The sequence below is a fragment of the Bos taurus genome, chromosome 16, assembly GCF_002263795.3.
Source record: "Bos taurus isolate L1 Dominette 01449 registration number 42190680 breed Hereford chromosome 16, ARS-UCD2.0, whole genome shotgun sequence".
NCBI classification, from domain to species: Eukaryota; Metazoa; Chordata; class Mammalia; order Artiodactyla; family Bovidae; genus Bos; species Bos taurus.
Window position 1 is genome coordinate 35138365 of NC_037343.1, and position 26563 is coordinate 35164927.

At 39.6% G+C, this 26563-nt stretch overlaps 1 protein-coding gene and 1 long non-coding RNA gene across 3 annotated transcripts; one reads left to right on the forward strand and one right to left on the reverse strand.

Annotated features, from left to right (window-relative positions):
* Nucleotides 1–15357, forward strand: CHML (CHM like Rab escort protein). Of its 2 annotated transcripts, none has more exons than XM_059875699.1 (3): nucleotides 1–409; nucleotides 2198–2355; nucleotides 4560–15357. In XM_059875699.1, exon 3 carries the CDS (start codon nucleotides 4889–4891, stop codon nucleotides 6842–6844), a length of 1956 nt encoding a protein of 651 aa, XP_059731682.1. In that variant the 5' UTR covers nucleotides 1–409; nucleotides 2198–2355; nucleotides 4560–4888; the 3' UTR covers nucleotides 6845–15357. The 2 variants fall into 2 exon arrangements, with proteins under 2 accessions (XP_059731682.1, XP_005216928.2); XM_005216871.5 differs by having other exon boundaries at nucleotides 2270–2355.
* Nucleotides 10457–26563, reverse strand: LOC132342456 (uncharacterized). Its single transcript, XR_009490837.1, has 3 exons — nucleotides 24350–26563; nucleotides 23832–23919; nucleotides 10457–10547 (listed from the first exon to the last, which is right to left on the reverse strand). It is a non-coding gene; the product is annotated as an uncharacterized lncRNA (long non-coding RNA).

Sequence of the window (26563 nt, forward strand, 5' to 3'; positions counted from 1 at the left end):
GCACTAATACCATCTAATGCCTCGGGGCGCCCTGCGCCCCGCCCGGAACCGAGCGCGCCGGCCCCCGTAGTGCCAGCGGGGAGGCGCGGCGGCGGCTGGCGGAAGGGCAGGGTAGTCAAGCCTCACCCTGCCTGTCAGCGAGGGCGCCTACGAGCGCGTGGTGTTTTGCTTGGCTCCGTGGGGCTTCCGGGCGTGGGCAGCAACCTGCTAGTGCTCGTCATCTACCTCAAGTTACCGCGGCTCCGCAGCCCCGCCCGCCTCCTCCTGCTCCACGTCAGCCTCGGCGATCTGCTACCGTCCGTCCTCCAGGCCGCCCTGGCTTTCGCGTTCCCCCTGAGGGGCAGCAGGGTTGGGGGGCACCACGATCGGCGAGTGGGACGGCGAGTGGGCTTCAGCAGCAGCCTGTGAGGTGAGTGGTCGGAGTGGACCTCCCTCCCGCTCCTGCTCCCGGCCCCGCCCCCTCCCGCTTCGGGACCTCAGCCTCGCGGCGGGGCTCCCCTGTGGTCACCTCCCCACTGACCTCTATTCCTCTGACCTCCCCTCCTCCCCAGCCCGACTTTTCCCTCGTGACCTCACCTCTCCCCCATCTCGCCCCCTCCGCGCACCTCTCCTCCTCCCCCGCTGACCTCGTCCTCCTGCGCTCGCTCACCTCCCTCTTTCCCTCTGCTCACCAGGCCCCACGCCCACCCAAACCCCAGCCTGTCTGCAAGCCCCCGCTCCCCGGTGGGCCCAGTTCCTCCATACCCCATCTCTGGTCGCTGTCCTGCTCATCTACTTCTCTGCTTTCTGTCTCCTCATTTAATTCAACAGGGCACGAGACAATGGCTTATACACTTTGAGAAAAGAAATTAAGGGCCGTGGAGTTAAGAGATTCAAGGAAAACGGTGATTGATCTGTGAAAGTTGGAGAGGGTGATGAGATCTAATTCCTATATTAATTTCCTAAAATGAGAGATAGAAACTTAACATAGTCGCGATGTGTAAATTCTTTTTAAAAATTTGCCCATTAGCAGTTGTAAACCTTTGATTGCTTCCTAGGAAGTGAGATAGTTTTATTCAGGTCCTCAGAATGCACACTGGCATGTACCCTATTAGCTATTTTTTCTGTGTTTTCTTCCTTATAGTTTCCAGCACACGAAAGTCCCAGGTGAGATTGCAAATGGATGAGAGAATCCCAACTCAAAATGAACATATAATTAGCTGTGAAACCAGTAGGTTTCATTAAGTAGAACTTGATAATACAATACTCTTAACCCAGATGCAAGATTTAAATCTCACTAACATTTGACATTTTGAAGGATGAACCACCCCGCTGTTTCATTGAAGACATTATTTTCTAAGCTTGAAAAAGAAATTGTCATTTTGTATGTGCTCCAGAAATTTCATTTGTACAAAAGTTTGAAATAGAAATGTATATTTCTCAGGTCTTAAATTTCCTTAAAAAAAAAAATCCTGAAATTCATTGATAATTCATTACTGCTTTTATCTTGGCAAGTTTACAAGAATAAAATCATTGTAGCATTATCAAGAGTATTTTCTTATTCACCAGCCTTCTATGTGATGACAAACCCGCATATTATATTTGTTATGATTCCTTTTTTATATGTTGAGGGACACAAGAAAATGCCATAGAAATCATAATTTTATTCGATTGTCTCAATGATTCTAATATTCTACTACTACCTACCCCTTCCCCAATAAGCATTTAAAGTTCTTATCTTCAAGAAGTGCATTTTCTGTGCTGGGAAATTCAGTTTCTATTCTAACTCAGTGCCTGGGAGTTTGGAAACAGGGGTATGGTGAGTTTTTTCTTAGTACCAGCATTTGTTTTCTTCCTCGTCCCTTCTATCTTGTGGCCTCACCCTACTGTATCTCCTTTTCTCTTCCATCCTTTTCCTCCCTCATCATCCCTGCTCCATTCCCACCCCAATCTGAAAGGATTTTCTAAGACTGCTAAAAATGTTCACCACACAGTATTTTGCCTGACCACTACTCTTTTTCTGGGCATTTAGTTAGTGCTTTCAACAATGACTTTAACCTGCCTTTAAGTTAGAGGTGGAAACTCTGGGACAGAACGTTCTGAGTCTTGTTCAAGCCCTGGGAGACAGGTCAATAGTGGATTATGATAGAGCTGAAAACATTTTTGTTGTTTAATTGCTAAGTCGTGTTTGACTCTATTGTGACCCTGTGGACTATAGCCCACCAGGCTTCACTGTCCATGGGATTTCCCAGGCAAGAATACTGGAGTGGGTTGCCACTTTCTTCCCCAGGGGATCTTCTCAACCCAGGGATGGAACCTATGTCTCCTGCACTGACCGGCGGATTCTGGAGTAAATTCCAAACATTGTGCTTCTAGGTAAGAGTTAAAGATAAAGAGAGGGAGGGTGCTTTCCTCATGTTAGCCCTAAGCAAGAACTAACTAACCCTGGAGTAGTGAAGGGCAGGACATTCTAAAATATCAAAAGTGACTGCTTACTTCAGAGGCTTCTAGAGAGGCTGCTCTGTCAAGTGGAAAGACCACTGGCCTGATGGTATGAGCATGGGTCCCACTCAATCCTGTGGCTAACCCGTCATGTGGACTCTCCCAGTCACTTAATATCTCTCCAGCCATCAGTTCTCTTACCTGGGGTTACAGGGTAATTGAGCTAAATGTTCTTTAAGGTTGTCCTGTCCTGCCTTGTGTTACGAGAATTCCTTTGATACCTGTAGGTTAGGAGGTGGCTGGTTTCAGCACTTATGGCTTATATCGTCTCTTACTCCCAAACCTCTGCTAGGTACATAGGTACATACTATGTAGGTACATACTAGGTACATACTATGGTTACGCTTCTTCACATACCCTCATGGGTTCTGTCTTCCTCTCCACACTCTGCAGGAAGAAAGCAGAATAAGTAATTCACATATATATATATATATATATATATGAGTAGGCCAGGCAACCACTTCATTCTGTGCTCAATTCCTGGTTTCTTAGGGAGTGCTGAAAGCAAGTAGAATCCCTAGTATTCTTCAGGGAGAGGCTTTGACCAGACAAGACTATGAAGATTGCCATCTCATTTGAACTGGCAATTCAGTGAATTCGTCACTTTAAGTTCCAATTGAATGGCTTGTTATATGGGTATCCAGGATAATTAGTCATCTCAGCCTAGGCAGACCCAGTATGCACTGATCTAGGTTTCAGTAAGTGTAGCAGTAGGGAAAATCAGAGCTTAAGAAACTTACTCTTACCATGCAACGATGAGTGATAGAAAGGCCATCAAGCATGTGGTGTGTGTAATACTTCCAGGTGACTTTGCCTTTCAGCCCTTTGGCTATTGCACCTCTGGCAACACCTACCACCATGCAGGTGTTCTGCACATGGAATACAACCAGAATGATGCTACAGATTAACAGGAGAGACTTTCTTTACTACCACCTCCTACCCCTTCAAAAATAAGAACAACAAACAACATGCTGATCTTGGCAGAGGATGTTTAGACAGACCTTCATCTTGAGATGAAGAGATTCAGTCTCAGAGCTAGGGTCTTATAAAATGCACGTCACCCTATGGTGACGTGGGTTTTAGAAGCTGTACTTCAGTCACTCGGTTGTGTCCGACTCCTTGTTGACCCCGTGGACTGCAGCACGCCAGGCTTCCCTGTCCTTCGCTATTTCCCAGAGTTTGCTCAAACTCATGTCCATTAAGTCAGTGATGCCATCCAACCATCTCATCGTCTTGTTGTCTCCTTCTCCTGCCCTCAGTCTTTCCCAGCATCAAGATCTTTTCTGATGAGTCAGCTCTTTGTATCAAGTGGCCAAAGATTGGAGCTTCAGCTTCAGCATCAGTCCTTCCAATGAAGTAGATGTTATTTTATATTGCAGTGTTTTAACATATGGACCCAGGACTTTTCCTTTTTAACTTACACCTAAAAAACACACCTGTGCATATGCACATTTATATAAGGATTCTTACAAATACATTTTCAGTAGACTAATTCTTTTATATACCTAAACATTTTAATATGCTATTTTATTGAATTAATCCTTTTCTGATTATAGCAGTGGCCCATTCAATTGAAATAGTCTCATGTTGTTCCCATGAGAGCCTAAAGGTGGGTGGGGCATGAGAAAGTCTTCTGTTCATTTGTCTTAGAAGCATCCACAGACTGTATGGGCCACAGAAATATGCATAATCATAGCAGCGTGCACATAGTATATAGTATGTTTCCATAAACAGTGGAGCCACCTGTTCCTTGCAATTTAATCTCCTAGTTGTGCACCATTTATTCAAATACTTAAAACCAAAAGTTATAGAATTGTATTATACTAATTCTTTATTTTTGTGGGATGTTGTTATATCCATTCTTCATTGTTGAATTGCCTGACTTGGAGGAGTCTATGTCTTTTGCTTATTTTCAAGAAGTTAGAAAACGTGAGAAAGCATGTAATGACTTGCTTTAGTAGAATCTTATGTCCTGATATCAAGTTGTGCTCCATAGGATTATAATTATTGATGCTTGAAATTATTATTCTCTTAGTGTTGTTAATAATTGTATTCTTTCTTGAATTTTCTCCTTTCAGAGCAGAATTCCAGTCACAAATGCATATGTGATACATTTTGACATTCACTGCTAAGATGAAACACAGAAATGAACACCGTATACTTGTTTTATTATTCTCAGATATGATTAGATGTACTTTATCATGGTTTTATGCTACTGACCTATAAGAAAATAATTCTAAAAAAGGATAGCAGTTGAATACCTGGGACCTGCAACTTCAGTATTTCTGGGATGATCTGGAATATCACAAGGAGAGATTTTATTACAGTGTAGTCACACCTTCTCCGAACCCTCAGCCCAGATTCGTATACATTTTCTTCATTAGACGTCACCAGACACTTTTCCAGGATGGCCAACAGTCTCCCAACAGAATTTGATGTGATAGTGATGGGGACAGGTCTGCCTGAATCCATCCTTGCCGCTGCATGTTCCAGAAGTGGTCAAAGGGTTCTGCATCTCGATTCAAGAAGTTACTATGGGGGAAACTGGGCTAGTTTCAGCTTTCCAGGATTGCTATCCTGGTTGAAGGAACATCAGCAAAACAGTGACACTGGGGAGGAAAGCCCTGCTGCATGGCAAGACATGATCCATGAAACAGAAGAAGCCATCCCTCTTTGCAAGAAGGATGAAACCATTCAACACGCCGAAGTTTTTTGTTATGCCAGTCAGGGCATGGATGGCAATATTGAAGAGCTTGGTGCCCTGCAGAAAAATCCTTCTTGTGTAGCATCTAGTACCCTCATAAAACCTCTGGATTCTGCATGCTTGTCTGAGGAAACACACTCATCACACATTACTAGCTATGAAGTGCCTACACAAGACACTCCAAAAAACAATGAAGAAATAACTGATACGGCAGAAACTTCTGTGAAAGAAGAATATTGTGGGTATGATACTTATAAACACACAGTTTCAGATGGCACTAAAGATGAAATCAAACCTGTACTGGAAGACAACAGTGTGCCACCAAAGAGAAAAAGGATTGCTTACTCTCAAATAGTTAAAGAAGGCAGGAGGTTTAATATTGATCTGTCATCGAAGCTGCTTTATTCTCAAGGACTGTTAATCGATCTGTTAATCAAATCAAATGTTAGTCGTTATGCTGAATTTAAAAATGTCACTAGAATTCTTGCATTTCGAGAAGGAAAAGTAGAGCAGGTGCCTTGTTCCAGAGCAGATGTCTTTAATAGCAAAGAGCTCACTATGGTTGAAAAGAGGATGCTAATGAAATTTCTTACATTTTGTTTAGATTATGAACAACATCCTGAGGAATACCAAGCTTTCACACAATGCTCATTTTCAGAGTACTTGAAAACCAAAAACTTAACCCCCAGCCTCCAGCATTTTATACTTCACTCGATTGCCATGATGTCAGAATCCTCTTGCACTACAGTAGATGGCCTTAAAGCAACAAAAACCTTTCTTCAGTGTCTTGGACGGTTTGGCAACACTCCCTTTTTATTTCCCTTATATGGCCAAGGTGAAATTCCCCAGTGTTTCTGCAGGATGTGTGCAGTTTTCGGTGGGATATATTGTCTTCGCCATAAAGTACAATGCCTTGTAGTTGACAGAGAATCTGGAAGATGTAAAGCAATTATAGATCACCTTGGTCAAAGGATAAATGCTAAATATTTCATTGTGGAAGATAGTTACCTGTCTGAGGAAACATGTTCAAGTGTGCAGTACAAGCAGATATCCAGGGCAGTGCTCATTACAGATCAGTCTGTCCTAAAGACAGATTCAGATCAGCAGATTTCCATTTTGATAGTACCTCCGGTGGAACCAGGAGCATATGCTGTCCGAATCATTGAATTGTGTTCTTCAACCATGACATGCATGAAAGACACCTACCTGGTACATCTGACCTGTTCATCTTCCAAAACAGCAAGAGAAGACTTAGAATCAGTGGTGAAGAAATTATTCACCCCATATTCTGAGACAGAAGTAGACAATGAAGAACTTCCAAAGCCAGGACTCTTGTGGGCTCTTTATTTTAACATGAGAGATTCCTCAGGAGTCAGCCGTAGCTCATACAATGGCTTGCCTCCCAACGTTTATGTCTGCACTGGGCCTGACTCTGGACTCGGAAGTGAGCATGCCGTCAAGCAAGCTGAAACACTCTTCCACGAGATCTTTCCAAGTGAAGAATTCTGCCCCCCACCTCCAAATCCGGAAGACATTTTCTTTGACGGTGATGAAAAGCCATCAGAGCCTCTTGGAACCAATAATATAGTAATGGCCAAACTAGAATCCTCTGAGGGAAGCAAAAACCTAGAAAGTTCAGGGAAGCACCTTCAAAATTAGAAAAAAAAACAAACTGGAAATGCTACTTTGGGCCTTCATCCTGGCATCAGAATATTCTCATTTAAAGGACAGTTTCCTATATGAGTAATTAGATGTGGTTATATGATGAATGCCATGCAGATGTTGTCTATAATTCTCTTTGTGACTTTTAGTCATTGGATGCCTTTGTTAACCTATCAATGACGGATGTATTGGTTATTGGACTTGTTTTTGTTTCAGAATGGGCTCCATGACCCAGAATTAGCTTTATTTTAGTACTGGGTATATATGTGAGAGTTCCGTGTTAGCAATGGTGCTTAAAGGAAGATGATATTATATCTGCTGATTATCTTCAAATTTTATTATTGTCTACAGAACGGTGATATCTAAGGAATATTTAAATTATTTTTACAGCTATTACAGTTGCTACCACCTCTGAGAAGTGAAACACAGAGGAAATTACGTGGGTCTTTTGTTTATAATATAAACATACAGATATGGTGGCAGCAATAGCAACTAATGCAAGTGCCAATGTGATAAAATATGTTTGTAATTGTTGGAAGAATAGTTTTGCATGATCTTTTATTTGTGAAGGTGATGTTTAGAATGTATCTTGCAGTTTAATTCTCCTGCTTGACCCTTGTAATCAATGAGGCAGTGATGTCATCCCAGTCTTATACATTGGAAAGAGTCAGAGAGTTCAGTTAGTAGTTGCAAAGCTCATTCTTGGGAGGTTTGGTCCAAAGAAAATCTAGGGGGAAAGATTAGTTCTGGTTCAATACTTCAGAAAATTTATGCAGAGCACTGCTCTGGCACCTAAAAGAAAAGAACTTCTAAGTAATTCAGGCTAAAGAAAAAATAAACTGCTCCAGGAAAAGATATTTCAGAATGCCTATTCTGAAATTGCTAAGGAGAAACTTGAGTGAAACATTTTTATCCTGGGAATACAGATGGTTTTAAAAATCCATCTGTGAGTAGATTTCCCAAGATTTCACAATGAAAGTGAAGTATATCATTTTGTTGGCCCCACCACTTTAATTAGTAACACTACAGTTGTTAGTAAATCAGAGGAAGCTTTACCATGCCCCTTTGGTTGTGTCCCAGCAAGTAACAAGGTGGACGCCTTCATAATCAGCTCCTGCCTCTTAGCTGTTATCTAGAAGATAGAAACATTTTTTTCCAGAACCACCAGAAGTTATAAAGCTGCTTATATTCTAGCAGGACAAGCTTGTGGAACTGTCAGAAAAAGTAAACTTCCTTCCTAAGTCACCATTTCCATTCCTCAGAGAATGATAATCCTATAGGAAATAAGCCCTTTAATTATGATTTTTTGCCCGGGAACAGAGCATTTACTATGTGCTACGCACTCCAGTACTCTTGCCTGGCAAATCCCATGGACGGAGGAGCCTGGTGGGCTGCAGTCCATTGGGTCGCTAGGAGTCGGACACCACTGAGCGACTTCACTTTCACTTTTCACTTTCATGCATTGGAGAAGGAAATGGCAACCCACTCCAGTGTTCTTGCCTGATGAATCCCAGGGATGGGGGAGCCTGCTGGGCTGCCGTCTCTCGGATTGCACAGAGTCGGACACGACTGAAGCTACTTAGCAGCAGCAGCAGCAGCACGCACTTATTGTACTCTCTCATTATAGTTTCTCAACAACTCTGTGAGGCAGATAATACATTTTCAGAGAGAAAATAAAGACAATAATTCACTCTGATTCGTGGCAGAGCCAACATTGAAATCCAGGCTTTCATGATTTCAAAATCTTTCAACCTCTGTTAACTGTTAGAAGAGTATAGGTACTAAAGGAGAAAGAAAAGATTACTGGCTCATGAGAACCAGTCTAGCATTGCTAGTGAAGCAAAGTAGGCAGACAGCTTATTACTGAGTCAGAGAAATAGGAAAGTAAAGATTAATTAAAAATGCATGTAACTTAGAGCTATGAATCTCACTGTAGTAGAATTTGTCTGAGCTTTAACACAATTATTTTAAATTTACCTTTTGATTATGATGTTATAAAAAGTAACATGTTACTAGGGCAAAGTACGCTCTAAATAGACTTTTGTTGCTCTTCTGTATGTGAGAAAAATGAAACAAGAACAATTTAAGTAAATTTCAACTTACTGAATTAGAGAAGTCATGAATTGATATTAATATATATATTTTGAATCTAGCAAATCTGTTATTGGTTGGCTTCTAGGCTTATACTTATCAAAACAAATGAAATGTCTGAAATAGACCTAAAAATTAGTTATTAAAATGTAAAAGAATTTGAGATGTTAAATTAAATGGAAGTGAAGGTAATCCAGACCTATTGAAAATATTTTAATTTCAATATGAGGAATATTTTTATTCATAAGAATTTGAGAATATCAGTGAGATGTTGCAAAAGATGATAGAACCACAGTAATAGAAACAGGAAAATGTTAGATAAAATCAGTGTTTTAAAAACTAAGAAATGAATTTATTACTTTCCTACTTGAATACAAATAAATTGGAAATAAATTATTACCAAAGAAAAGCATTTTAAAAATTAGAGGAGAGTATAATTTTTTTTTTCATCCTTTTTTTTTTTTAAAGATTTATTTTTGATATGGACCATTTTTTTAAAGCCTTACTGAATTTGTTACAATATTGCTTCCTTTTTATTTTTTGATTTTTGGCTATGAGGCATATGAGTAGGATCTTAGCTCCCCAACCAGAAATTGAACTCACACCTTCTGCATTGGAAGGAAAGTCTTAACCACTGGATCACTAGGGAAGTCCCAACCTAGTATAATTTTCTGACAAACCCATTTTACTCTTATGGGCTTATTGGTGAACTTTTTCAAATGTTCAAAGAATAAATAATATCTATGTACTAGAAAGATGATATACTAACACTTACATTTTGAAGTTAATATCGCCTCAGTACTAGGAGGAAACATTTTGAAAAGGGTCTCATCTGAACAAATGCAAAATACTAGCAAATGAAAAATAGTTATTTACTGTCACTCAGAATTATGCGGTTAGTGTTCAACAGAATAACCATTAAATCAATATCAACAGAACAAAGTAGTAAAAATTCAAGGAACTAACTACAGGTAACTTTAAAAATACTAATAAAAATATTTATTTATCTCTGTTAATGACTTTGTGGCTTCTCATTGTGATAAGTAATTATTAAAACCAAGAACTTATATCATTCCTGTTAGGGGAAAATAAGAAACAAATCTCAACCAGAAATTAAATAATCTTGGCACTATTTTTTATATATAGTTGAAGAAAACTCATCATTGTAATAAATCCTTAATAAGCATATGTAAATGAGAAAGATAAGGAGAGCACAAATTTTTTTCTATTAGTATGGCTTTTAAATTAGTGAAACTAATCATAAACATAAAAGTATCATAAACATAAAAGTATCAAACATAAAAGACTAATTCAGAAAATTGCAGGATATATAACATTTAAAAATTAATCTTATTTCTAGATTCCAACAATGATAAGCTACATTAAAGTGCTTGGGTATTAGTATATGCAAGCCATTTAAAGAAAGTTACACAACTGTGTTGGGATAAATTTAGAAAGATGCTTATACAGAAGCAGATTGAAGGAACTATATCCTAGTGTAATGGAAGGGAAGTAAATAGGAAATCTGAAAACCAAAATTGTAGTCCTCACCTTACTACTTACAGTTGTATAATCGTGGGAAAATCATGCCTACTTTTCATTTCATCATCTATAAAGTAGAAATAATGTTTTCAGAATTATTGTGAGGGCTAATGTAAATGAAATTATGTCCAAAGAACTGGCAATAAGGTGAAGTTAGTACGTAAATTTGCTACACTTCCACTTAACATGGATGGATGGATGATTTATATAATTTGACAGAATTATGATAATTTAGGCTAATAAGCAAAGATATGTCTTTTTAACTTTAGGAGGAAAAAGGGATTCTTGCATCCCAAGAGATGGGGTAAAACCTACCTGCATTATACAAGGATAAAGTACTCTATTTTTTAAAAGGTAAATGCAAATCCATAAGGCTTACTAGGCAAATTTATGAAAGAATTAAGTTCAAACAAGAAGATAACAAATAGGAGTTAATTCTTAGAATGATACTCAGATTGCCTAATATTAAAAATGCAAACTAAGCAACTTTGATGTAGTTCATGCAAAAAAATTTTAATTGCATGTATCCTCATACCAGTGGCATTATTATATTCGTTTTTTGAAGAACTATTTAGAAAAATATAATAAGAACCCTATAACCAGTCTGTCTTTTGATAGATCTAATTTACTCTGAGTAGCATATGCCCAGGAAAATATTTTAAAAGAAAAAATGCTATTTGTATAAAGATATTTCTAGTGAGTGCATTTATTTGAATTTCTAAAAGAGCCCAGTAATTGGGAACTGGATAAGTAAATTTTCATGTATTGCTATTGCTTTCATAGACTGTTAAATAGCCATTAATAGTATTGATATATGTAAAACTGTATGGGAAATGTTTAAATGAGCCTCAGAAGTGTTAAGTTATTGTATTTACTGATTGTGTAAAAATTGAGGTCTCTACGTTAGAAAGAATCAGCATAAAACATTGTAATTAGAGTGTAACATTAAGAGGCCCTTTTCTATAAAATATTGATGTGTGAAATAAAAAATAAAAGATTAATTGATAAAATGGTTTACTGAATTAGAGACAGTATTATTGATTTCTTTGAAACTTCTAAAATCCTCCTTTAAATTAAAAATATATATTTAAATGTTAGTGTCAAAAGATAATCTTCAGAGGCATGGACAGGTTTTCCAGCCCTTGTGGTCAAGATGGATTTTGTGTCTTATGTATCTTTTCTCAGTTGCCCAGCATTAAGGTATACTATGACTATAAATAGACTTTTCCCCTGCAATGGTGACCTCAGAACCAGAGGTGGAAATAATAGAAATGATACTAATACATTCCAGGACATCAGCATGAAGCCATTGTATTAAACACATGTTGTATTGACACATTCACAGAATACACATACTGTATTCACACATTAAAGTGTGTGAAAGTCGCTCAGTTGTGTCCGACTCTTTGTGACCCCATGGACTGTACAATCCATGGAATTCTCCAGGCCACAATACTGGAGTGGGTAGCCGTTCTGTTCTCCTTTCCCTTCTCTGGATCTTCCCAACCCAGGGATTGAACCCAGGTCTTCCACATTGCAGGCGGATTCTTAACCAGCTGAACCACAAGGGAAGCCCCACACTAATTAAAAATATCACCCCAAATCCAAGAACAAACTTGGAGGCCAGGGGAATGAAAGTTGGGTTTAGACCGGCAGTGAGAAATGAAATATTCCCTACCATATCAGTAAACAAGGATGTCACAGTCACTGTAGTCCTCCAATGTGAGCTGGTGAGCCTCATGGGCACTTAGGAAGAATAGGAGCCATCAGACCACACCAGTTCCTATGGTGAGCCCTGAGGGAAGGAAGCTCAGGATGTGGAAACACAGGCTACTGTCCTGGATAGCAGTGAGCCCAGACTCTTGCATCTTCCACACATGCTGTTGCTGCTGCTAAGTCGCTTCAGTCGTGTCCAACTCTGTGCGACCCCATAGATGACCCCTGGGATTCTCCAGGCAAGAACACTGGAGTGGGTTGCCATTTCCTTCTCCAATGCGTGAAAGTGAAAAGTGAAAGGGAAGTCGTTCAGTCGTGTCTGACTCCTAGCGACCCCATGGACTGCAGCCCACCAGGCTCCTCTGTCCATGGGATTTTCCAGGCAAGAGTACTGGAGTGGGGTGCCATTGCCTTCCCACACATAGAAAAGCACTAAATTCCTCAACTTAGTATATCTGGTTTTCTTTAATTAACAATAATCTTTTGATGTTCATGCTACCTGCTCTTTGTTACAAAGCTTCCATATAACCTGGCTCCTCCCCTCACCTCCTCAGAGCAGTTCTATCAGAGTTACTTGAGATGCTGTCTCACAGGCTTGAAGTTCTAAGAAGTCTTGCTGAATAAATCATAACACTCAATTTTTAGGTTGTAAATATTTTTTAAGTCAGCAGTAGTGGCCAAGCCTGTGCCTGAGGAGTGTTTTCAGGGAGACTGGTGCCAGGGAGAGATCTCAGGGTACTGAGGATGCTGGCAGACTCTTTCTTATCAATCTGAGAGATCCAAATCAAGGTGATTTAATTCAACAAACAAAACCAAATCAAGGTGATTTAATTCAAACAAACAGTTTGAACCTCAGTTGTGGGTTATGAATTTGCATTGTTCTAGGGATTAGAAATAGGAAAATAAATGACAGATTCCCTGTAGCTGAGCACCAGTCCCTTAGAGGATGTGTGTTTTATTTTATCTTAATTTTTCTATCAATCATACTCCCCATTATAACCACCTCCTCTCTCTCCCTCCACCCCAGAAGAAAAGGAAAAACAAAAATGTGATTTGTGATGCATGTACCAGGGGGTACCAAAATCTTTGATTATGCAGTTGGAAACAAGTAGCTTAATAAAAGTTAAAAGGTAGATCAGTTAATACTTTCTGAAATCTTTTTCAGTTAACATTCAGTTAATTAATTTTCTGCCATTAATCAGAAGCTTTCTGGCCTGCCTGGGGAATGGAGTGAGGAGACGGTATGAAAGATTGGTTAGGGCCCCAGAAGCCCAAAGTGTTAAGAGGTCAGGGAGTAGAAGTACAAAGAAATCAAAATGAGAGAAGCAGATCACAAAGTTTCAAAACCAAAAATATTCTGATTAGGATAGTTTTACCTACCTTAGTCTTGGCAAGAAATTTGGTAGTCATGGTTTTATTGCATTAGAGTAGTTGCTTCACTTTTGAAAATTTAAACATTTTTATTTCAGTATTTCTACTCTCAGAAAGGGACATTGTTTCCAGTGTAGTTCTTACTCCTTTAGCCAACAACCATATGTATATGATTCCTTGGGCTTCCTTGGTGGCTCAGGGAATGAGGGCTCAACCGAGGGCTTCCCTGGTGGCTCAGATGGTTAAGCCTGTACTGCAGGAGACCTGGGTTCGATCCCTGGGTTGGGAAGATCCCCTGGAGAAGGAAATAGCAACCCACTCCAGTACCCTTGCCTGGAAAATCCAATGGACAGAGGAGCCTGGTACAGTTCGTGGGGTTGCAGAGAGTCAGACACGACTGACTTCAGTATATGTATATTCACATTTCAACAGCAGGGGGCACAGTACCTCCAGCTTTCTGTAAGGCATGAACAAAGATGCTGAGTGATTCAACTGAAAGAATTTAACGTGAGTATTAACCGTTCTGCTACAGCATTTGTAGGATTTTTTCTCCTAACAATTACATTTTTTATATGAACTTCAGGACAAGTGTGTAAGGTAAGATAGGGCAGATATTTATATCCGTTTTACAGATAAGACTTGGAAGAATTAAGTGACTTGACTTGCCTGGACTCTCTCCTAGTAAATATTCAGATCCATTAAGTAGAATTGAGATGTAGCTTCTGCTTTGCCTTCATTCATGATGGTTATTTATTGCATATAAAAATGCACAGCACATCACTATTTTAAAAGTGGTTGTTTCTAGAATACATTTATTTTTTAACAAATAAATCATCTTATAAATTACAATTTGTGTAATTAAACAGAGTCAACTAGAATTGGAAGAAGAAGGGAGTTTAAGCTCACACCTGAAATCAAAGCAAACTGTTTCTCCTGTTTTTATGTCAAGAGCTTCATTTCTATAATATAGTATTTTTATTTGTTTCTGTTGATATCCTATAATTTTGACATTTGCTTGTTATATAGGTTTTTAATCCTTAGTACATGAATAAAGGGATAGATATCAGAGGAAAAGACATGACTTTGGATTTGAAGGTGCAAGGTTGACAAAGTGTAGTAGGAAGATAAATATGTATTTGTAATTCAGTCAGAAGGAAATATATATTTAGGCATTTTACAGTTTTAAAGAAACAGGAATCCTAGGGGATACTAGTGCAGTGGGGTTTATGTCAATTCTTTTGATTATAGGTCATAAAATTAATGCCCCTGGGCATCCCATTTCTGTTTGACACTTTTACTTGCTCATTCATTCATCTTGAGAAATGGAATATTTCCTGCCATATCAGTAAACAAGGATGTGGTGACCAGGAACGCCAGCCGTCATGGATGGAGAGCTGGTGACCCCTGAGGGAACTCAGGAAGGAAAGAATACCTGCCCTCTTACAGCCATCAGTCACTCCCTTCCATGAGCCCTGAGGAATGTCAGGACATGAAAACAAGATACTGGCCCCAGAGAGCTGAGGTGCCTATCAAAGGAATTATTTCAGTGAGTTCATTCTCTTGCATCGTCCAATACATAGAAAAGTGCTAAATCCCACTACTTTGGATATCTGGTTTTCTTTAACAATAATCTTTTGCTGTTCCTGACTACCTGCACTTTATTGCAAAATTTCCATGTAACCTGACTCCTCCCCTTGTTTCCTTGGAGCAGTTCTCTCAGGGTTGCTTGAGATGCTGTCTCCCAGGCTTGAAGTCCTAAAAATTCTCACCAAATAAAACATAACTCTCAACTTTTAGGTTGTGGATATTTTTTAAGTCTACAATCTCATACATATAAAAATAAGAACAGAAATATTATGAATCAGTATGGGGAAGTATTAATTTTACTTCATTTAATTTCATTATATGTGTTTATCTTTAATTGATTGGTACAAAGACTTTGTACTAAATAAACCATCCATATGGTTGGAAGACTAAATAAATATATGGGTGGAAGACTAAATTTCAGTAATGAAGAAATTTGGGGGAATGGACTGCTGAGGGAGAAGCAGGAAATCTTGTCTTTAGCTAATTAATGTAGTTGTTAAGTTCCTAAAATGATTTAAGTGAAGTATTAAAAAAAAGCTGTAAGTCCTTTTGTTCCTTTAACAATTCTATTTTATGACTACACGCCATTATTTGCAATGCCCTCTGTTGCTGAAACAAGTATAAACCAGGTGTGTATTAAAAGGAAAAAGCAAAAGAGAACTGCACTGGAAGTAGTTTGCAATGAGATCGTAATCTCTTTTAAAACAAAGTCTGTGTGTGTTGTACCTCTGTATTCCCTACATTGTCTTGCACTTCACAGGCATGCAAAAAAATTTCGCAAAATGGAATACCCACTAGCAGTTTCCAGCACCTCTGTTCTTCTAGTTTAAAACCGAGGAACAGAGTACCACTGGGAACAGTCTGGGAAAATGTATCAAAAGCCATAGTCCTGGATCTTTGTACTATTAGCACAGGTAATTAGTTTTAGGGTAAACCTACGTGAGTGAATAAAGCTACTTAAAATAGGGGACATTTCAATAATCTATGAAATGTTTCATCTAATCATTTTACTGATTTTCTCCCATCAAGGCAATGGTTCTCAAACCAGGGTGATTTAGCTCTTTGGGGGACATTTGACAATGTCTGGAGACATTTTTGGTTATAAAAACTCGGAAGGGGCTGCAACAGGCATCTAGTGGGCAGAAGTCCTGCTAAACATCCTAAGATGCCCAAGATAGCTTCCCCACAAGAATTATTCAGCCCAAAATGTCCACACTGCCATGCCAGAGAAACTGCATTCGAGTAAGAGTTTCTTTTATGCACCCCACTTTAGACTTTCTTCCTCAACATCTTCAGACTCCCTCAGTGCTTCTTCATCAGGGTCACTGTTGGTAGAGACTGCTGTCTGTTGCCCCCTTACATACCATCCCTCTACTCCTTCATCTCTGTTCCCTCACAAATTAGCAGAGGCTTCCACCCAAAGGTTCATGATAAACTCCAAAACAAGATTCATAGATATAGTGAATATATCTCATCCTGCCCCAATTTTCAGATACAGACTAGATATGTTGGGGAGTTTTAGAAAAAATCATTCATCTCATTCGGGTATAGAATAACTCTGCAAAGCAGTTATAGAAATGAAAGGATGATATTTTTGTATTGTTTTTTTAGTTATTTTTGTCGGGTTCTCTTATTGTTGTTAGGGGAAACATACTGATTGAAACCACCCACCCTGGCCAGGCACCATAGTAACCATTTGCATGAGTTGTTTTATGACAGGAGATCCTGATAAAGAATACGGAACTAATAAGCCACCACCAACCGCAAGAGTTCAGGAAAGGTCTAAAGGAGACACCGCGTGGCCATCCACTTCCCAGAATCCCTCTTGCTAACACTCATCTTGGCTGAACGATGCATGTGCCACCAGGAAAGACTCAGAATTAGAATGATTGGCCAAAGACCACCCGGAAACTAATCCCATCACCATAAAACCTGAGACTGCGAGCCACGCGGCAGAACAGCTTTCCTGGGTTCCCTTACCCTACTGCTCTCCACCTGGGTGCCCTTTCCCAATAAAATCTCTTGCTTTGTCAGCACATGTGTCTCCTCAGACAATTCATTTCTGAGTGTTAGACAAGAACCCAGTTTCGGGCCCTGGAAGGGGTCCGCCTTCCTGCAACATTATATTTTAAATATCTTTTTAAAAATACGTTTCTCTCTACACACTGCAAACAGCTACCTCAAATCAACGTAAAAGTATTTTAGCATACTTTTTTTGGAGGAGTATTATTTACCTGACAGGCTATGGGCAAGTGAATCAAATTATATGTATATAATAATATCCCATGAGTTTCAGAGAAGCCAATATAAGACTAAATAAACCATCCATAATTGAATCATATTCACACTTACTGATCTTTCATTAAGCAATGAAATAGTAAAGCAGTTTGACATTTTACTATTGTTTAGTTGCTAAGTCATGTCTGATTCTTTTGCAACCCCATTAACTGTAACCTGCCAGGCTCCTCTGTCCATGGGATCTCTCAGGCAAGAATACTGGAATGGGTTGCCATTTCCTTCTTCAGATCTTCCCAGCCCAGGAATCAAACCTGCATTAGCATGCATATTCTTTACTGCTGAATCATCAGGCAACGCCCCCACCCCCCCCCCGCCCCCCCCAGCTAGTGATTGATTAAATGTGAGTGCTACAGGAAAGGAAGAGAAACCAGGACCCAATAGAGGAAGAGCTAATGGACAGGGACCTGTTATGAATGCAAACATGATGCCCTGACCAATTTAATGCAATAACCTCTGGATTGTCCTGGATTAGGAAAATTCCCTTCCAGGATTCCAAAATATACACTCTTTTTTTTTTTTTCCTCCTGGACTTGCTGAACTCCAAGGATATGAATCAGAGGATGCCAGTATCTTAATTACCAGAGTCTGTCTGAGACTTAGATCAAATAGAGAACAACCAAACCAGTGATGGGAGGGGAGAAACATAATCCTAGTGATATATTTCGGGTCCTTAATTTATGTGGCTCACATTATATTTCTATTGGAAATACAAAACTGGCATAGAAATAGGAGATGAGTCAGGACAGAGGTTATAAAAACCAAGGTGAACTTTAAAAAGAGCCTGGTCTAAAGTGTTGATGCTGCAAATGTTTTATTAATAGCAAATGATGGGTCAATTGATAAAATTATAGAGCTATGGTTTTAAATTGAAGAATTCTTATGATTCAAATGGGGATGTCTTTAAAATACAGATTACCAAATACCACTCTTACATTCTGGGTCAGTGAGTATACAAAGAGCAATTGTAGTTGATTGCTGGACGGGTGGTAGGTTGTCATGCATATGACATTAAAGCAAGTATCTTATGATAAGGTAGTAGGGATTTAGTTTATCTTCTGTTGGATAGTTTAGAGAGTTGTACTGAAGGCATTAAAGTTCTGTACACTTTCTCACCTAACAATTATATTGCCAGAATTTATCCTAATAAAGTAATCATGGATGTGTGTAAATATATAGCTAATAGATTATAATACCCATGGCTCACACTTGTTAAATGTGTACCCTATGCCAGGTACTGTTATAACTGCTTTATGCATATTCATTAACTCTATCTTCATCCCAATTCTGCAAGGTAGCTAGATAATATACTATTACCCCATTTTATAAAGAAATTAATGCACCAGGAGATTGACTTTTTCAAGGTCACATAAAAAGTGGAAGACATGGAACCTGAACCTAGGGCCCTGGGTTGTGCTATCTCTTCTCATAGCACTGTTAGAAGAGTGAAAAATTGCAAATACTCCAGAGACCCACAGTGTGACATCTGAGGGAGCACATGTTCCAGAAACGAATATACCACTGAGCAAATCATTCAGGTCCCAGCCTCTGGAAACACATTTTATCTTCTCCTGACCCCCCGAAAGATGAGGAGAACAAATCTGGTCCTACTTCACAGCCCTGCTGAGGTCAATCTTTACCAAAAGGGAAAGCCTTTCATTGGCCATGACTGCACTCACATCTCTTTATGTTGTTCAGTTGCTAAGTCGTGTCTGACTCTTTGCAACCCCTTGTACTGCAGCACGCCAAGCTTCCCTGTCCTGGAGATGGTTCTCCCGGAGCTTGCTCAAACTCATGTCCATTGAATCAGTGATGCCATCCAACCATCTCATCCTCTGTTGCCCCCTTTCCCTCCTGCCCTCAATCTTTCCCAGCATCAGGGTCTTTTCCAATGAGTCGGCTCTTCGCATAAGGTAGCCCAAAGCATTGGAGCTTCAGCTTCAGCTTCAGCATCAGTCCTTTCAAGGAATATTCAGGGTTGATTTCCTTAGGATTTCCCTTAGGATCTCTTTATGGCTCAGTGTTATTTCTTGATACGGTCCAGTCCTGAGCTCCCACCATGTGCACTCAACTCTCCTATATCTTCAACATCTTTCCAATATTTTCTCTACCTCCTTACTTTCCCTTAAAACTTGGTGCCCTCAAGGACCTGATTTCTCACCTCCAGGCAGGAGCTGTTTTTTTTTTGTTTGTTTTTTGTTTTTTTTTTTTGATGGTGAGCTGATGTTTCAATAATGGACCATGAGAGAAAATGAAATAGAGTTTATCACTCACAGCCTTGGAGGAAGGACATGGCACACCTCAGTGGGTCACATATGGAGGTCAAGGCAGAGTGCAGACAGAGAGGGTCAGGACCTGAGACACATTACAATCCATGGGTTGAGGGCTTTGGGGTTGGTGGACTAAGGTCAGATCGCGCAGTTCAGTTCAGTTCAGTCGCTCGGTCGTGTCCGACTCTTTGCGACCCCATGAACTGCAGCACGTCAGGCCTCCCTGTCCATCGCCAGCTCCTGGAGTTTACGCAAACTCACGTCCATCACATCAGTGATGCCATCCAACAACCTCATCCTCTATTGTCCCCTTCTCCTCCTGCCTTCAATCTTTCCCAGCATCAGGTTTTTTTCAGATGAGTCAGTTCTTCGTATCAGGTAGCCAAAGTACTGGAGTTTCAGCTTCAGCATCAGTCCTTCCAATGAATATTCAGGACCGATTTCCTTCAGAATGGACTGGTTGGATCTCCTTGCTGTCAAGGAACTCTCAAGAGTCTTCTCCAACACCACAGCTCAAAAGCATCAATTCTTCGGCACTCAGCTTTCTTTATAGTCCAAATCTCACATCCAAACGTGACCACTGGAAAAACCATAGCTTTGACTAGACAGACATTTGTTGGCAAAGTAATGTCTCTGCTTTTTAAAAAACTGTCTAAGTTGGTCATAACTTTCCTTCCAAGGAATAAGCATCTTTTAATTTCATGGCTGCAGTCACCATCTGCAGTGATTTTGGAGCCCAAAAAAATAACGTCTGACACTGTTTCCCTATCTATTTCCCATGACGTGATGGGACCAGATGCCATGACCTTAGTTTTCTGAATGTTGAGTTTTAAGCCAACTTTTTCATTTTCCTCTTTCATTTTCATCAAGAGGCTCTTTAGTTGTTTCCTATTATTCAAGCCAAAAAAATAGGAGGGTTTTGTCAAGTTCCACAAGGACATCTAGTCACCAAATAGGGGATATGACTTGGTTCTCAAGCTTGTTATTCGGTCACTCAGTGTCCAGCTCTGTGACCTTATGGACTACAGCATGCCAGGCTTCCTTGTCCTTCACCAACTCCTGGAGTTTGCTCAAACTCATGTTCATTGAGTCAGTGATGCCACCCAACCATATTGTCCTCTATTGTCCCCTTCTCCTCCTGCCTTCAATCTTTCCCAACATCAGGGTCTTTTCCAATGAGTCAGTTCTCATCAGGAGGCCAAAGTACTGGAGCTTCAGGAGGCCAAAGTACTGGAGCTTCAACTTCAGCATCCGTTCTGCCAATGAAAATTCAGGATTGATTTCCATTAGGATTGGCTAGTTTGATCTCCTTGCAGTCCAAGGGACTGTCAAGAGTCTTCTCCAACACTACAGTCCAAAAACATCAATTCTTTGGTGCTCAGCCTTCTTTATGGGTCTGCTCTCACATCCATACATGACTACTGGCACAAGCATGGTTTTGACTAGATGGATCTTTATTGGAAAAGTAATGTCTCTGTCTTTTAACATGCTATCTAGCTTTGTCATAGCTTTTCTTCCAAGGAGCAAGTGTTAATAGACTTGTATTTAAGCTCCCGAGTTCTACCCACTCCTGTGCCTTTCTAACTTTCTACCACTTAAAGCAATTTTGGCACCCAGCTACTCAATTACTCAATAATAATAATACCTTCTATATTACCATTTTACTAACTACCTTTATATTCTCATTTAATACATACACAAATACACACAATAAGCATTTTGGTACAATTATTCCTATGTTGCTGCTACTGCTGCTGCTAAGTCGCTTCAGTCGTGTCTGACTCTGTTCAACCCCATAGAAGGCAGCCCACCAGGCTCCCCCATCCCTGGGATTCTCCAGGCAAGAACACTGGAGCAGGTTGCCATTTCCTTCTCCAATGCATGAAAGTTAAAAGTGAAAGTGAAGTCGCTCAGTCATGTCCGACTCTGTGTGTCCCCATGGACAGCAGCCCACCAGGCTCCTCCATCCATGGGATTTTCCAGGCAAGAGTACTGGAGTGGGGTGCCATTGCCTTCTCCGTATTCCTATGTTACTGGTGTGCAAATTGAGGTTCAGAAATGTTAATTAACTTTCCCAGAAACGTGGTAGTTATGCATAGAAATTGGAATTGAATTCAGGACTTTGGCCTCAAATGCATTCCTCTATCATAGAATTTATCATATTGTTTCATAATCATTTACTCTCCTGTTTATAATTCATCTTTTTTTTTCCATTGTCTAACACAGTGCCTGGCATATTATGTGTGCATGATGTATGTTTATTGATCAATGCTGTAAATAGTGCATAATCATCAGGCTATATCACAAAGAACTTTACTGGACTCAAACTAATACATGCAGTTAACATTTGAATGCCTCTTTTCATGTCCATGCTTTTGTATGTACTATATCCTTGAAATATCCTTTTCAACTTGATAAACTCCCTCCACATTGTCCACATCAAAAAATAAATCTTTAAAAACAAAGAATGAGAAGAAAATTATACTATCCTCTAATTTTTAAAATGCTTTTCTTTGGTAATAATTTTTTATTTCAATTTATTTGTATTCAGGTAGGAAAGTAATAAATTCATTTCAACTTGATAAATTCACTCCAAATATTGGTTTCTCTTAAAATCTTCCCCAGCAAAGAGTTAAGTATTTCCTTTACTGCATTCTCCAGGTCCCCAAACACAGCTCAGTTTTAGTACTTATCACATGCTTATAATTATTTGTTTACATGTCTGTCTTCTCATGTGTCTGTGAGATCTTTGTCATATCTGCAGGCAGAGGGAATAGCAATATGAAAGCAGCTGACTTTTGTTTTGGTTAGGGTTTTGCTTTGAGAATTTTTGGTGCATTTTAAAATTTTTATTGAAATATAATTGACTTATAATGTGCTAATTTCAAGTTTACAACAAAGTGATTCATTATACATATATATATACATATGTATTTTTTCAGATTCTTTTCTCTTATAGGTTATTATAAACTGTTGAATATAGTTCCCTGTGCTATACAGTAGGTCCTTGTTTGTTATCTATTTTACATATAGTAGTGTACATACGTTAATCCCAAACTCCTAATTTATCCCTCCCCACCTTTCCCTGTGGGTAACCATAAGTTAGTTTCCTATATCTGTGAGTTTATTTTTGTATAATTTCATTTGTATCATTATTTTTTAGATTCCACATTCCAGTATTCTTGCCTGAAGAATCCCAGGGATGGGGGAGCCTGGTGGGCTGCTGTCTATGGGGTCACACAGAGTCAGACACGACTGAAGTGACTTAGCAGCAGTAGCATAAGTAATATCATATGATATTTGTCTTTGGGCCCTCCCTGGTAGCTCAGCTGGTAAAGAATCTGCCTGCAATGCAGGAGACCTGGTTTGATTTCTGGGCAGGGAAGGTCCCCTGGAGAAGAGATAGACTACCCACTCCAGTATTCTTGGGCTTCCCTGATGGCTCAGCTGGTAAAAAATCAGCCTGTAATGTAAGATACTTGGGTTCGATCCCTGGATGGGGAAGATCTCCTGGACAAGGGAATGGCTACCCACTTCAGTATTCTGGCCTGGAGAATTCCATGGACAGAGGAGTCTGGTGGGCTACAGAGGACTCATGGGGTCACAAAGAGTTGGACACGACTGAGCACCTAAGCACAGGACAGGCCTATTTCACTCAGTGGGCGGGAGAGGAATAGGTACATACCTATGGCTGAGTGCTTTTGCTGTTCACCTGAAATTATCACAGCATTGTTTGTTAATCAGCTATGGACTAATGCAAAATAAAAAGTTTAAAAACAATTTAGGGGAAAGCAGAATGGAAACATGGGTCTAAGTAGTTGATCATTTATGTGTGTGTTTTTATGTATACATGTCTAAGAATCAACACACAAATTAGATACTAATGTGTATATGGAATTACTAACATTTATGAATCACTGGATGTGTTTAAAGAGGAAAGTAATCTATCTTTCAACGTTTATGTTACTGAATCCAAGCTCATATTGCTCACTGAACAATAAGCCAATAAGTCAAAGATGAGTTATTGGGGCAAGGAAAAGAACCATCTTACCTGAATGTGAATTCATGCCTCTTTTATACTGAAAGAAGAGGCAGTAAAGTCAAACACTTACTGGTTCCAGTCAGCCTCCAGAAGAGATATGTTCATTTCTTCTTTCCAAAAGTCTTTCACAGGTGGGCCTGGTCAGGATGTTTCTGGACCTAAACAAAGTTATATTAGTTTAATGTTTAGTTATTTTAGTTTAAACTCCATTACCTGGGAGTCAGTGTTCCCAGAGATGGGTCATTATGTATAGTTTAAGCTTATAGGTAACATCCCTTTAGTGATTAACTTATAATAGAGTACAATGTTTCTTCCCTAGTACAGTCATATTTATATTACTCAGCTCTTTAAACTTGTGGCAAAAAAATTTTAATATATATCTTTAAAACTATGGGAGTATACATAGTTTTTTAAAATTCTATTAGGAAAAATACTAGAAAAAAAATTGAAGACCCCTACTGTAGACCATGGACAGCCACAAAAGGCATGGTCAGACTTGTACAAGCCTGGTAATGACTATTAGTTCTACCTCTCCACATATCTGGAGTCTAAGAGGCTCTTAGAAGAACTCAAAGAGGATTGCTTTACCTTTGTAGAAGTTCTCCTTTCAGTCAGAAATGCACACCCTGACACTTTGTTAACACTAAGCTCATCTTTTAAGATCCAACTTATCTTTCAATGCTTCATGAAGCCATTGGGATTTAATTTTTCTGGTTTCCAATCCAATTCCAATGTTCGCTCAGTCGCGTCTGACTCTTTGAGACCCCCCATGGACTTTAGCCTACAAGGCTCCTCTGTCCATGGAATTTTCCAGGCAAGAGTACTGGAATGAGTTGCCATTTCCTTCTCCAGGGGATCTTCCCGAGCCAGGGATCGAACCTGGATTGCCCGCATTGCAGGCAGACACTTTACTGTCTGAGCCACCAGGAAAGCCCACTGGTTTATTGTTGCACAATAAACTTATGATTACATATCATCTTACACTGCCCACCTTACACTTATGAGTTGGTCTTGGCTTTACAAGAGTATTGTAATCTCCTTGAGGGACCACGTGTCTCTGGTTTCTCCTACAAGACGTGCTCAGCAGACTGTTGTTGTTTAGTTGCTAAGTTGTTGTTTAGTTGTTTAGTCATTTCTGACTCATTGTGACCCCATGGACTGTAGCCCACCAGGCTCCTCTGTCCATGAGATTTCCCAGGCAAGAATACGGGAGTGGTTTGTCAGTTCCTTCTCCAGGGGATCTTCCCCACCCAGGGATTAAACTGCATCTCCTGCATTGGCTGGTGGACTCTTTACCACTGAGCCCACTCAGCAGACTAAGAGGCACTTAATATGTACGTGATCAATTCACATCTTTACAGGGTAAGCAAGGTCATCACACTTGCCCTGTGGATGTTGTGCGGTAATAGAAGTTGCCCCACAGTACAATAGGTTGTGTAACAACAAAATCCTGAGTTTTGAAATCAGCCAGTCCAGTCCTGAGTTGTCAAAACTATCTTCACCGTCTCTTACCCATTTTGAGCCACAGACTGCTTTTCTCAACAACAAAAAAAAGGATGGGGGACATATTCCATAGAATCATTGCCTTGGGGTTTGTTTCATAATAGATGCCCAGTTTGCAATAGTCACCTTCCCCTTTCCTGTCCATAGTGTCAAAAGAAATAGAGGTTTAGGCTTAACATCAGTTAAAAAGTATGTGTAACACAGTTTTAATACAGTCCATGCATTTTCATCCCCCAGGATGTGTTCTGGGAATCAACTAGAGTATAACAAGCAATTAGGACTCAGGATTGAAATCCATTAGTAAATAAAGTATTAAGGGGGGAAAAAGGCTGATATGCGTATTTTGCAAGAAAGGGATGTAGTTTAGTTCTGTTTAAATGAGCCACACTGGAAGACTATATCTGTGTGACTAGGGCTGCTGCTTATATGCACCCATGCTACTGGGAGGACCTAAGCAATGCAAGGTTTGCTGTCTCTAGGTCTCTACTAACTAGTCATGGAGCAGAATAATAGTAATTTAATTCAGGACTTGAAGCCCATGGTGCTTGCTAAGACACAAGCATAGTCAAAGATTAGATAATATTTTATATAATAATAATATATATTATATAATATATATAATATATTATAAATATATTATATTTATATCTTGGGACTTCCTTTGTGGATGCAGGGGATGTAGGCTCGATCCCTGGTCGGGGAATTGGGATTCCCACATGCTGTGGGGCAACTAAACCTGTGCACTCCGGAGCCTGAACATCACAGCTAGAAAGAAGCCTGTGCACTGCAAGGACGAGCCCTCTGGCTGCATCTACAACCCAGTGCAGACAAATAATACATAAAGAAAAAAATTTTCTTCGACCGAAATAATAAGGGAAATGTAGTCAACTCCTGCATTCTGACGTCACAAAGCTGGACTCCTATTTCAACGCTGAGCACAACGAGGCTTTTAGTGAGACCTTGTGCACCTTTATGACTTCCCTCATCTCACCACACCTTATTCTCTGTCTCTGCGTTATCTCGTTTTTTCATAGTGCTTCACTAGTTTACCTGTTTTACTTTCTGGGTTGTTTTTATCTCTTCTCTTTTACCCTCCAGACTGTGATAAGTTCCACAAAATGCTTGCTTCACTCACCACTTTATGCTGAGTTTCTAGCACAATGATTGACACATGTACTTAAGGAATAAATGAGTGAATATATGAAAGTTAAAATTATACTAATTTATTGTTTAAACCATAAGAGCACATTTATTGGTCTGTAAAGTACACTGAGATTTGTTAACCTACAACATAATTAT